The following is a 14,160-nucleotide window of genomic DNA, read 5'->3' on the forward strand; positions in this document are numbered from 1 at the left end:
CAATATTAGTTCTCATCGTCGATACCAACAAATAGCCCGATCCTTGTTGCAGAGACACATTTCGTTAAAATTGTGCTCTTTAAATGATAATTAGAAGATAATCGGAAGATCCTTCTATCCTCTTCCCTATATTTCTTCTTCTCAGGAAAATGGAGCCATCAGTAACTACGTTAATTTTGTAAGATGAAAGCGTCGTCTAGTAGCCCTTCTTCGGCTTTTTATGGATCTTCATAATTGTACAGATTACAGACGTAGGCGTAGATGTGAAAATACTTGTATCACATATTCGAGACCATTCATGTATTCGCGGAAAATCAGCCAGTCACGCAGATCACGGGACGTCATGTCTGTCATCGTTCGGAAATCAGATGTCATAACATCTCGAGTGACGTCCGGCCGTCGCGTTACACTACGTTCTTCTATAGCAACTTGGATCTCACACAGAACCTGAGAAAAGAGAAATATCAGGACATTAAAAACGCTTATAAGATTGGAAAATGTATTATGATAAAATTTAATATTTTAATAAAAATTGCCAACATTAAAATATTTTGCAATTGTTAACATCTATGTAAAGTTACTCTAATTTTATATGTATATAAATAAAATTATTAATTTAAAATTATTTGCCACAAAAGTAACATATCTTGTATTTAAATGCAAGAATCAAGATAAATGTTGTTAATGATTTTTAATAGGCGATGACTGATTTCTGCAATCTTTCAAAATTTGTGTTTTCGAAATCGATGTACATAAAAAAAAACTAAAAAACGCAAGAAACTCCATTAGGAACTTGAGCGCGTTCAAAGCTATTTGTCGGAATGGTCAATAAAATGGCAGTTAGCGACGATCTTTAACGTCTCAACCTTTACGTAAAATGATCGTAAAACTTGGCGAAACGTCTTTTATCGTACTTGCAGCAATAGAAGGCAGAATAATTTAGGCCAATTGTGCCGATGTTATTGTGAAAGTCGCGCACAGCAATTTTTTTTTTATATCGCACCGAGAAAGAGTTACGGGTCGAATACTCATGGTTCAACATAATTATTTAGGAAGATAACGGATTTAAGATAATCCCGAATCTGAACTTACCGCTCGAAGTTTCCATTCGGCTTCTGTGAATTTCTGATGATACTTAGGCTGATAATCCTTTTGATCCAAAACTACCTGCTCTAAGCCCACCGCATATTTCTGCATATATTCATACGCATCGACGAGAGACGTGTTAATCTGAAAATATATAAATCCGAACATACTGTTAATCATCCATTTATAATTGTGTGTAATTATTCATGCACATGTACGTGTCGTGAAAAAATATATACTATATTTTAAAGAAAAAGAATATATACATTAGAAATATGTGTATGTACAACAGATTAGTCAATAAGTAACTTTAATTTTACCTTTAACAATCAAGGTTGCAAAAATTAAGGTACTTATTGACTCACATATATATATTTCCAATAAATTATTGTATTGTAATAGATTGTAAATAATAATTACGCAGACAAATAAAACAACAGATTAAAACAAATTAATTGATAACGTACATCCAATTTGTTAAGATGTTCTTTATCCAGTTCCTCTCCCAGTTCTTTGGGTATTTCAGATCGTGTAGGCAGCCAAGCGTAATGATATTTCCTCCACAAATTGTGGACGCTGGCGAAGTCCGTCTTGAAAGTTTGTCTGATCTGCAAAATCATAGAAGAAAAACATGAGCACGATTAGATATATCGTTTCTCTCAAAAAAGGAGCCGCAACATCGAAGAAAGATATGCGAGATTATCAAGTTTCCTCATCTTCGTCTTCTTAGTGCGTGTAATCTCGCGGAAATTTGAGAAAAATTATTGTGCGTGGGTGTCGCGTTATTGCTATATCATTCTGCATATCTCTCATATTCGTTGCGTACGGGAATAGAAGTTAAGGTAGTATAGTATATATATATATATATATATATATATATATATATATATATAAAACAATACGTGACATGCATGTGCAAAAGCATGTCGCTGTCTATTCTAAAAGAGTATAATCATGCTTATTTAATACACGATAATGAATAATAAATAACAAATTTTAATTAATTTATTTAGTGTTTTTTGTAACCATATTTTGATACAATATTATATACACTTTTTGTTGAAAAATATTTTTAAAAAAATATTAATACAATTTAGTACGCAATGCGTACACAGTCGTTTGACGCTTTTATCTTGACAGCAATGTATCTCTCTGTCACTTTATATTGTCACTTCGCGAAAGGATCACGGACTAGTGCACGCGGACGAACCGCGTTGCTCTTATTGTATTTCCAGGTATCCGCCAATTGTGCCAGCGCAAGTACCGACTCGTGTTAATTTCTCGTAATAGTGCAGCGAAGCGACGCCACTGGATGTCAGCGAGTTTAGTCACCGATTATACGCCGTGCAACACCTCGTATACGATCAGTCTCCCGATATCCCTCGTTCCTAGTACGATGAAAACGCAGTCGGCCGTGCGAACTGCCGCGTGAGTAACGCACGACAGTTCGTGCCGACTCTCTATGCGGGAGAGCGCGTGCCACAAGCAGCCATGGCACGCTGACTTTTCGGGAATACCGAGATGGGTCAGCTAACAAAAGCCAGCTTAGTCCTTTACCCAGAAATTACTTGGAAACTCGGGCGCCAGCCGAGACACACTAATTGTCCCATCAGGGATCGCTTACATCGGACGAGTCATTATGAATCATCCGTTGAGCCGGGAAGTGCGAGAAATAGAGAGCGAGGGAAAAATGCTAAGCTTGCATAACATATTAGAAGTTACGCTTTTCGCATTTCATTTTCGTATCATAATTTGATGTAGAAAATTGTTTCATTGCACTTGACATCAGATTCTAATAAACCCTACTGTTATTCTATAAAATTAGGATTATATATTGTATAATAATTATATAATTTTTAGTATTATCTTGTATTTATGTTTCATGATACACTGATATTTCAGTTCCATAAGCCTTCGAGGCTGTAGTATAGGTCATTGGCCTCTTATTATGACGAACAATTGCGATATGGTTTGAAGACTCAAATAACCGTTTCACAAAAGAATTCCCGTGTTAACCTTTTTGCATTGATTCATATTATCCAGAATTCTGCACATGTTATCCTACGTGCGGAAAAATGATTTGATCTCATTGATCTTATATCTTGGATTCCAGTGTAGATAACGCATTGTAACACTATTATCTCAAGTAGGAATGAAAGTGTATCATCGTACGACACTACTCTTACTACTCTCGTATGACTTACGAATGCGATAATACCTTTGATCGCAAACAACATTCCTGATAACCACGCTGCCAAGAACCACATATTGCATAGCTTGATAAATCATATATCCTCGAAGACTTCTCTCTAACGCATATGTGACGCCGTGAAAAAAAATAAGAATAAATTCGCATGCAGGTTAACGAACGAAAATATGGGCATGTCCAAGTGGAAAGTAAGCATACGTGACGACAAATGGATTTCGAAGGCACGACAACGGCGGAAATTCGTGGTTAGCAAGGGTAGCCGATAGAAAGGCGGCATCGCGGTAGTCATTCATTAAATTCATTCCCTCGTTATGGCATGTTCGATCTTGTACCTGCGGGCACTCGTGCGCTGATCAGTGATCGGCCCTTCTCACGCCCCGGTCGTTACGAAAGCGTCCAAGAGGATACAAAGATAACTTTTAAACCCATACTTTGTATCGAAAAATATTAAATACTCGCGGTAACCGGTCATCAATTGCGTCATCATGTAGGTATACGTAATGAGAAATCTGATGGGTAATTAAATAGAATTTTACGGTAATTTTGTGTAAGCAGTCCTCTAATAAATACATTAGCGAGACCTGCGTCTACCTACGAATGGAGTTGAACCCGCGTCCGCCTTTCCTCCTTTCAGGTGCCGAAAAGAACTCGTTTTTATCGTCGCGTTTTATGATGTGTTGGTTACATTCACGATGTGGTGGCTCTCAATCTGTTTAGGAATCGATATTTCAGCAATCTTTGTTTTACTGCAATACGGAAAATGGTGGTAAAAGTCACGAAGTTCCAAAATGATTGCCATGGTCTTTGTTTCACGTTTTGAAGTGCTTGAATATTCTCCATACATTTTCGCCGCGAGATATATAAATACGAAGAGAGATTGCAAGAGCAAGGAACGAACACGGGAAAGGTGGTAAAGCAAGACAAAAAGGGTAGAATGAAAGGAATTGTCGCTAACAACCACTGACGGCGGACAAATCTGTGGCGCGGGTCTTTTGTGCCTCGTAAAAGTCTCGTCGGCCACACTGGAGCACGAATAATCGTAAAACCGGGCTGGAAGCTGGCAGGAAGTAGGCTGGCAAGAATAGGTATGGTCTCCACGCGGCGCTGCCGAGGACCCGTCAAAATCAATTAGCCTTTCAGTCTTTCTTCTAGCGCGGCATCACTACTGTACCGCTTATTAGAAGTTATAAAATTTTGGTGTGATAGCTTTGAAAGTCAATCGAAGTTCGCGATATCAACACGTCCCATAAATATATCTCTTGAGTCGATAATTTCTAATGTTGTTGATAAATTCTAATTGCAAGCACTATATTGATTAAACAAGTTCTTAGATTTCTGCTGATGTAAAAATATTATGTTAATTCTGATCTTTGTAATAATATTTATGCGATTCGTTTTTTTATAAGTCTGTAGACTTCATAAGATATATTGAACAATCACGATCGCGTTCGAAAAATATATCATCGTGCAAAGGAACGACGGGAGTGGACATTAGAATACAGTAGTATACCATGATAGGAGATATGTGTCGTATGTATCGAGACAAGTACATACACTGGCAGGTTGTATATCCGGTCTGGGCTTTAGTATGCAGGCGGTGTGCCAGTATGGCGTACAGGTACCCATTCACGATGGAGAGGGGGCAGCTTCCGATTCTGATTTATTGGAATCCTTCGCTTCCGATATTTTATCCGATTCCTTCACGTACTGGCGTCTGCACACGCGCGAAAACATAGACTATCTATCGCTATTTGCGAATTGCGAATTGCAGACGAATAAATTTGATTTATAAATTATTCAGACGGTATAAAGATGATGAATTGTCGTACGTCATGAGAAAACATTTAAAGAATGTACGAATAGTAGAAAGATTTAATAGATAGATCGAGTTGACGACTCTAAAGATTTTCAATTATCCCGGAAACTTGTTGGAAGAATAGTTTTGTCAGTTGCAAAAGATCGCGAGGTTCGCCGCGGATGATTTTCTTCGCGTTCGCGCCACGTACGCGAAAGATATATCGGCCGTGAGACTTCCGCCGTTCTCAGTATCCTTGACTAATCTACTCCTTTCTCTCCCTGCCGGTAGACGGCCTACGCTGAACCGATAACGAGTGTCGGACGGTGAAGACACTGGACCATCAGACAGTGTGTCGCCGCAAGTTGATATCAGTGGAGGAAGGCGCCCCTGGAACTGGCCTCGCCGCGAGCACAGTGAGCCGAACGGTGAGGAAAGAAACTTGATTCTTCCCTGTCATCATGTTCAACTATGACTTCACTCCTTTTCCATGCCATCTTTTATATGTCGCAAGTGGCGAGGTATTTACACGTGCGCGATTTATTGTCTTTCTTGTCAAGGGTAGAAGCGAGCTACGGCCGGTATGATATCGGATTATGCGCTGACTTAAAAAACATCGGTATCCGGTATCGCTGCGCGATGATGTAACGGGAACGCTTTTTAACCGCCTTTAGCCGGAGCCCTAGGGCGAAACGGACCCTATAATGCGAAGAGGCAGAAATACCCTTTCTCGATACACGCGACGAATGCTAATTTACTCGGTCATATACTCGCTTCGCCTAGGTAAACACCGTTCACGAGAGTGGAGGACGGTCTTTGTCTGGTCTTAACTGATGTTCAGCGATCAATCGTGAGTATTTATTTCTTGGTACCATTATTTGGCGAAAACGCAATCGTTTAGAAATTAATCAATGACGTTTTCTCATATCTGGTATTTTAGAAGTCTAAATCTTTTTACATCAAAAATCTAAATTTTCTTATATATAATTGAAAGGAATAAAATCAAGTGCATTTTAAGCGGATTACACATAAAACTGTCAGACAATATTTCTTGAAAAACAAATGAAATTTAGAATGCGAAACATCATCTCTGCTTCTGCGGTTTTCGAGTCGATCTCTTTTTTGGATTGCTCCTAAAGAGAAACCTTGAGAAACCGCTCGGGTCTGGTGCGTGATTTATTGTCCTTGGTCAGAGATAATAAGGTACGATTGGTTGGGAAGATTCTTTTGAAACAAAAATTTCTCGCTGTCGTATGTATCTATCTGCCTTATAAAATCGATTATTTCCAGAATTCAAGATTCAATCGCAACTTTAAAATGGATAATAATTGAATAGATAATTCAGAATAAAGAATAAATAATAATTCAACTATTAAGTAAAATGTAATATAAATAAAAATTTTTTAATTTAATGTAAATTTAGAAAATTTGATACAAATTTATAACTTAAAAAGGGAGCTGAACTGAAATCAAATTTACATTTTCATTTTACAAATTTAAACTATAATATTCATTATTATACATATTACACTTTTACAACAGATAAAAATAAAATTCTTAATAAGTTTGCAATTAATATAAAGATGCGACAGGATTTATAAGATTGGAATCTTCTTCTAAGATCTATAATCGTAACTCATGGAACTGCGATCGAACGTTTGGATGACCGGAAATACTACCATAACCTCCTTCCGCTCGAAGTTCCCTCACTCTACCCGATCTCCTCCAAGAGGTCATATAAGTAATTATTAAAGAGTTGATATTCATTTTTCAATAAAATATCGTATCAATTTCGTATCAACATGAATTGTATTAATATACACGAAGAAAAGATATGCAGTCAAAACTCTCGATGAAGACGACAATGTATGACAAAGAGAGAAACATATGTATATTACTTACAAATTCATCTCTAAATAGTTGTGCATGCTTTAATGCTGTTCTCGCTTGGAGTACTATTTGATTGAGGAGATCATGGTCCTCCAACTGAGCAATGTCCGGATTGGAGCCGTTTGTTCGTAATTTGGTAGAGACGCCACAAGGATTCACCCATTTCATATCATCCGTTTTGTTCGGGGAATTCATTATCGGAGCACTTCGCACTGACAGCGTCGCTAGTATAATCACTAACGCACAGCCTAACCCTGGAAACAAAAATAGTCACTTTAGATTTCTTGCTTTAATGATCCATATTATATACATTATAATTAAATTATCGATCACAATATGAAATCCGTTCTTATTCTATACTATTAAAAGTGCCACTTCAATAACTAATTAAATATTAAAATGTTTGTTTCTTTTTTTTATTGTTAAATGATGGCATAATAAGTGTTTTCATCAAATAATCAGAATGATTCATATATTTTTTATTTTTTAACAACATTAGTCGCCATTTTAGTACATATATACAATAATAAGTTCTATAAAGATTGCGGAAACAGTTACATTAATATGGTTCCATCGAAGATCCGTAGCAGCAAGCGAGTGCCACGGGATTGGACCCTTTCCGCAATGAAGATTAACTTGTGTAGGGGCATCATTAACGGAATTGTCAGAATCTTAAAAAAGGAAAAATCGAAGATACTGCTCAATGATCTGGTGGTAATCACGATTTGACGTGAGAGCCGCGAGATGCCTGCGTAAAATTATCATTGAGCTTCCGGCTCATTGGCCCTCTGTTTCCACCCTCGGGGACTCACTCGTCGATAGTAAGCGCCTAAATGGTAGATTCCGATCGGGACCGTCTTATGATCATCCGGCAGTTTCAAGATCACCGCACGTCGAATTACGTCCCCGCGAATTCGTCGTCGCATTATTACGCGAGTTACGACCCTTGATGAGGGGCCTCGGATCACGTGCAGCGGTACGACGACAAACCATCGACAGTTGCGTACGCATTTGAAGGATGTATAACGACGGGAGACCACCGTATACGTGTTGTCCGCATTTAATTCCCCTTCCCCTTCCTTCCTTCATCACCGTTTTGAAGGTTTCAAAAATCGAGCGATGTAAAATGGACACTGCTAAGTGCAATGTTGATTTGAAATTAAATCAAGTTTCATAAGATATACACAGCGTTCTACTCGATACTACATTTATCAATATTATAGATTTTATCAGTTGCCTATGCATACATTATTTCGGAACTTTTTTTCTTCTCTGAAATCAACTGTTATCTATATTAATAAGAAAATTACGAAATCAAATATTGTTTTCTTTTATTGATTGATTTTATCATCATTATTTGATAATATTTATCGTGTTTTATCAAGTCGAATTATCAATAATATAGTATTTTGCAATCAGTAACGATACTGTTTTAGAATATCAAAGAGTTGAAGTTTTACTAACTTACTTCAACTTTTTGATTTATATCGTTAGTTCATCGGGACGAACAGGCGTGCGACCGAAAACCGGAGGTGTGTCGTACCATCCACAGGCGCTAACGAATTTAATTTTAATGTGCATGAACGCATGATGCAGGCGACGGACGCGCCGTACAAACGAAGGGAGACAGAAATGCAGACGGAAAAAGAGCGAGATGTAGAGAAAACGAGGAGTGGGACGGGGCATAGGGAGAGACGCCTCGAACACTTAACGCATATTAATGAGCGGCTCTTAAGTGCGTTCTGCGTTGCGATGAGAGAGCAATTTGCCGCAGGGAAGTTTGCGCCCCAAAGTGACGACGCAAAACCGTGTCGGTCAACGGTGAACACATTGCCGTAATTTTTAACGTGAATATGCTATGATGTGTTACTATTTTACAGAATCAATCGCAAAGACATGATAAGCGTTCAATATATGCTGGAATTTACATTTATGTAGATAAGTCACACAACCATCTATACGAAAAGAATAGTTTTGCTGAAATATCGAAAAATTTAGTTTGATACAAATCTGAAAATTTATTTTCAGATCAAATCTGGTTGTAGAATGCTACTTTTGCAGAATTGTCATCGACGCTTAAATACTCTACATAATTATTTTGATGATCCAACAAAACTATTTTTAGATCTGTACATCTGTAGTTAAATTTTTAGATATTTAGTAATTTTTAGATATTTTAGTAAAACCATTCTTTTCGTGTATGATATATGGAATAAGAAATAAACGGGAAACTAAATCATGTGAATTTTTTTATATGTATATGATATTATTGTTGCAATGATGTATATTATAAAAGCATGTTATATTCCGTTTTTTTTTCGTAAAGTAGTGTAATAGTTATGTAATATACAACAATCAATAAAAGCATATTTTTACACTTTATTTTCAGCGTGAAAATAAAAGAAGAAGAAATTTCGAAAGGGCAACAATCCTGGCGGAAAACGTCCAATTAATGTTCGCTAATGATGTTAGGAGAGACACGTGTACTTGCAATATATTTTTCGCCATATACGAAAAAGACCGTATCTCGAGAAACAGTTCGATTGCAAGTATTTTTATCGCTCTGCAAAGTTCGCAGTAATCCACGTAAATAATCTTGGCTATTCACGAACGTATCTCCTTACTTGTTGTCGAAGACATCATTTACTTTCTCTTATTTCTTTAATTACTCCGTCTTCTTTTTTTTTTCTTAGGTATTTAATTGCTGTGCGATTAGAGTTCCACGATCGGTCAAATTTGTCAGCGGAGAAAGGGATACGATGATACAGGTATACTTTCAAACGAGTTCTTATTCTTAAGCAGAAAGAAATTTAAAAGTCTGCATCTTGACGCTCAACAAAACTTACTCTCGCATTTACCTAATTCAGGAACTACGCGTCAGGATTTTAATTGTTTTTCGCAGAAATACGTCGATATGCCGTATGGCGGAAAACTATTGTTCTCAAACTATTTCTGGTGAACATTACTTTTTTTTATGTATTAGTCAATCCATTATGTAACCAATATTCCCTTAATCTACACAATTTTCTAAAAAGAAAAATTAAATATTAAGTGTATATTCTCTTTGCCACAATTACTACTATCAGTAAGAAAAGTTCATCTCTGTGAAACATTCGGCAGATGATGGGCTTTGATGCCATTTTACCTTTCTTTATACTTTCCCCAATGTCGTCTACATATCGTCTACATTGATATTGCGAGGGCCTACCTCAACGACGACTCTCAACGACGGCGTTCCATCGAAATTCCTAAGAACCGCGGCCGCATTGAAAAAAGTATGGCGCGCAAAGCCGGTGAACACCGGTGCAAAGCGCATCTCTGCTGTCGGCCAACAAGAAAGATGGTGAAAAATGCGGTAATGACGCACTGTCCTCGCATTGCTTGCGACAATTATACCCCATTACGCCCGACCCGCTACTCCCTTTTCTTCCGTTCGTGTCTACGGATCGAAGCACGTTGCGGTAGGTCGCAACCCGCGGTGCGCATATATGTTCGACAATTTTTTTATAAATTATTCTATCACATACACACACAATTTCTTATCGTCATACAAGAATATAGTGAATACATTAAGTTCCCACTATTGTAAATATGTAGTTGTATCAATGTACCGATTTGTTCTGAGAAGTTTCGTTTTATTTAAGAATAAAAGCAACGAAACGCAATATATTATGTCATTTAAAAATATAAAAATACACACATCTAGTCGAGATTCCTGAAAGATGATTCCTGTAGTTCATCTTTTCACAGTTCGTAGAACTTAAGGATTTAAACCACCTGTAGGACCCTCGCTGTTCAACAGGTGGGCGGACGGAGGCAAATATACCGCACGTCCTGGCACGTGCCGTGTTTTGAATTCATTCTAGGAAAGCCAATCTCCTATTATACACTCTTCTCAATTTTACGAGAATTTAGAAGAAACTGATAAGACAGTAAACGAAAACGCGTATAGACTTAAGATTCGCAAACTTGTAAACGAAGAATCGATAAGGAGGACCGTTACAAGGCGGATGACTAATACTTCATCGGCATGCTCGAAAATGACGTCAAAGTCGCAAAAGAGAATGACATGAGCGACAGTGAACTAAATAAAAAAAAGCGTAATGTCACGCTTATTACATTTTTTACCTTATCAACGTGTCAAAAGGAAATATTTTGTTATTATATATTTCTAAAAAAAATTCATATTAAAACATTACTTAAAATTAATTTTTTTAAAATAATTTAATCTAATTTTTGTGAATATATTCTTTGTACAATAATATTTATAAGTAGAAATATTATTTATAACAGGTATTGTGCAATAAATTTTAATATTATTAAAAAATAGTGAATAAATATTTTTTTAAAACGCAAATAATTGCACAAGAAAATCGCTAAACTTATAATTTTCATGAATTATGAAAAATTCAAAATTTTCATTAACACTTGAAGAAAATAAAACTACGTATACTTGTAGATCGATAAGTATACTTAGACTTGTGTATTCTAATTGTACTTATCACGAGACGAGCACCGTTCAATGATTAAGGTTTCGAGACACACGCGGGTTTTACCATCAGGTCATAATCCGCTTCGAGTGCAAATTTACGAGTCATACTCAAGTTTATCGATGTTAGTTCTACTTTTACATACGAATTGGTATTTCTCATTTCGAATTGTGACTAACGTACGGAAGTTCATAGAAAATTTGACTGAATCCTAGAGGTACAACATTAATATTCGATAGATATACTCGCAAAGTCAATCTATATATTTCCTTGTCGATGTTGCGAAAGGTTAATAAGGAGTGAGGGATATAAACAACTGGTTTGATGCAAATGTAGCAAATCCTGATATGATTTCTAAATCAATTCGGAGAAAGCCTTGCAACCGGAAAGAGGATGCAACTTTTATATTGACAACGACCACGCTGCAAAGATAGAACAGTACAATGCAACAACCGAAATATTATTAAAATTACGTAATGCATTTTGCTGCATTCACGACCTCGAATCAATCGACGTAGCATATACTGTATCAGAATACAATAAAGATATTTCTTTCGTGTGACACTCAATGTTGCTACAACTCATTTTATATTACATTAAAAAAGAAGTAATTTACTATATACAATTTGCAATTAATTGATAATTTCCGGATTAAAAATTTCAATTTATCTTCTATTTAATTGTAATGAACGATTTTTTAATATTTACAATATTGACGTTTATTCGTATGTTTATGTTGCTAGTATCTAGTACTTGTCATCACAAACTACAATTGTATATGTATGTGTATACGTGATGGTAACTTTGACTTACTTAGAAATCTGAGTACGCTGAAGGATGCGTTAGAATGTTGTGTTCTTCGGTCATGATAAAATGTTGGCATGAGGTGCAAATCACTCTTTTTCTCTCGTTTAAGCGTTTTCGCGGTTATCGCTCTAATGCAATGACGTCTCGCGACGATGCCCTGATATTTGATTTGTTCCAAAGATGAAATCGCCGACTTTGATATCAGCGCGTTGACTCGCATAACAGGATTCGCCTGGTCATGGACCCGGTGGGACGTAGTCCTCTGATCGCGGGTGAGTATGATCTCCATTGGCATCAATTGACTTTCTATCGCGTTCTTCACAATCATTGTGATCGCATAACACTATCTATTACGCGAACACTCGCGAACGCACAGTCTCAAGGCAGGAATAATGCCGGTGTATCCTTCGCGGGTCTCCTCGCGTCAGCGATTAGTACGTATGTATGTAAGTAATAGATACACGTGCGTTATATACATCTACATGTGTATATAGACATGGATACCGCGGACGGTGCGTGTGTGCTCCAGCGTTCAGTCGCACGATACGCCACCGATGATCACCTGAAGAGTTGTCACAATCGAAAAACAGTCTGCACAGATTCACAATCCGTTTGGCACTGGTCCCAGCACACGCGATGCACTGATTCTTATATGAGGGGGCAGAGGGGTTATGGGATCCTGAGAGAGAGAAAGAGGGAGGAGGGGGGTGGGTGCTTGATAAGGTGGCGGGGATACTCAAGAAGAAGAAAAAGAATCAAAGGGATATACTGTTAAGGGTAGTCCTTGTACGTTTTCTTTTACTTTTTAAGATTCTTCTTTTTTGGTTGTCCTTCACAATTACTTCCTTGCTGTCGATTGTCTGTTTCCTTCCTGTATCGAAGCCCTTCACAGGGCTATATTTCACTTTCTAATTGGAAAAGTAAGTTTGCTTTCAAAAGATGTTGGTCACTAATTAATTTGTCATATCCAAGGTACGAAGTAAGAGAGGACGCGGTCAATCCAACGAATAGACAGGACAAGAAGGCGGGCGAAGCAAATTGTTCGTTATAATAGAAGTGAATTTGTCTAAGGGAAGACGGTAGTGATGATTTATCCGTTTGCCTTAGACGTACGTAGATCGCTTCTCGCAGTCTTTATTGTATTTTCTTTTATTCCTTTTCCTTCTTCTTTTTCTCTTTCTTTCTTCCTTTCTCCCTCTTCCTTCCTGTTCGAACTCAGTTCTTTCACTCTTTCTATCACCTCGTGCGCCCCCGGTGTATGACTGTCAGTGTATGGTACTGGCCACTCCGTCGACCGGTGCCTATATACGATTGTAAAGTCACCGTAGCACGTGGCCCACACCCCGCTTTCGGCCAATCCTCCCACCATTTTCGCCCTCCCTCGATCACCCGCGCCACCTCCTTCGTCATCCCTTCTCCTGCACGCTGCGCGGCTTTTACCCCCCACCATTAAGATCCGTGGTTCAGGACTCGCGACCAACTCATTCATAACTCCCCGCGACCACCTTGGTATCCACTCTTTCTGTCCCCACTATATGTGCGTAGTAGACGATGTTAACGTCGACTCACTGTCGATCTGCCGCACATTGTAGTTTTATCTCTCGAACCTTTCTGGTGATGACGATCTTAAGCATCGAACGGATACTGAGATTTAGTGTACTTGGTAATTAATATTTGCAAAAATTGATTTAACATCGGGTGAGAAGAGATGACAATTTTATTAATTTTTAATTAATTTTAATAACTATATTTTTAATTTTGTAAATTATCATTCTTTTTCATATTTATATTTTTGCTTGCTTTGCTCTATTTTATTGAATGTACATAACAGTAAAAATTGTTTAATATGGAATTTCTGTTTTTAATGATTTTATAAAAAAAAT

General features: G+C 37.4%; 1 protein-coding gene across 1 annotated transcript; it reads right to left on the minus strand.

Moving 5' to 3' along the window:
- Positions 1 to 243: 243 nt before the first annotated feature.
- LOC105625881 lies at positions 244 to 12,605 on the minus strand. The gene is made up of 5 exons (XM_012207194.1): positions 12,284 to 12,605; positions 6,993 to 7,234; positions 1,554 to 1,694; positions 1,093 to 1,230; positions 244 to 447 (listed from the first exon to the last, which is right to left on the minus strand). The coding sequence occupies exons 1-5, from the start codon at positions 12,603 to 12,605 to the stop codon at positions 244 to 246; spliced, it is 1,047 nt and encodes a 348-aa protein (XP_012062584.1).
- Between the last annotated feature and the right edge of the window lie 1,555 nt (positions 12,606 to 14,160).

Source organism: Atta cephalotes, assembly GCF_000143395.1.
Source record: "Atta cephalotes unplaced genomic scaffold scaffold00001, whole genome shotgun sequence".
NCBI classification, from domain to species: Eukaryota; Metazoa; Arthropoda; class Insecta; order Hymenoptera; family Formicidae; genus Atta; species Atta cephalotes.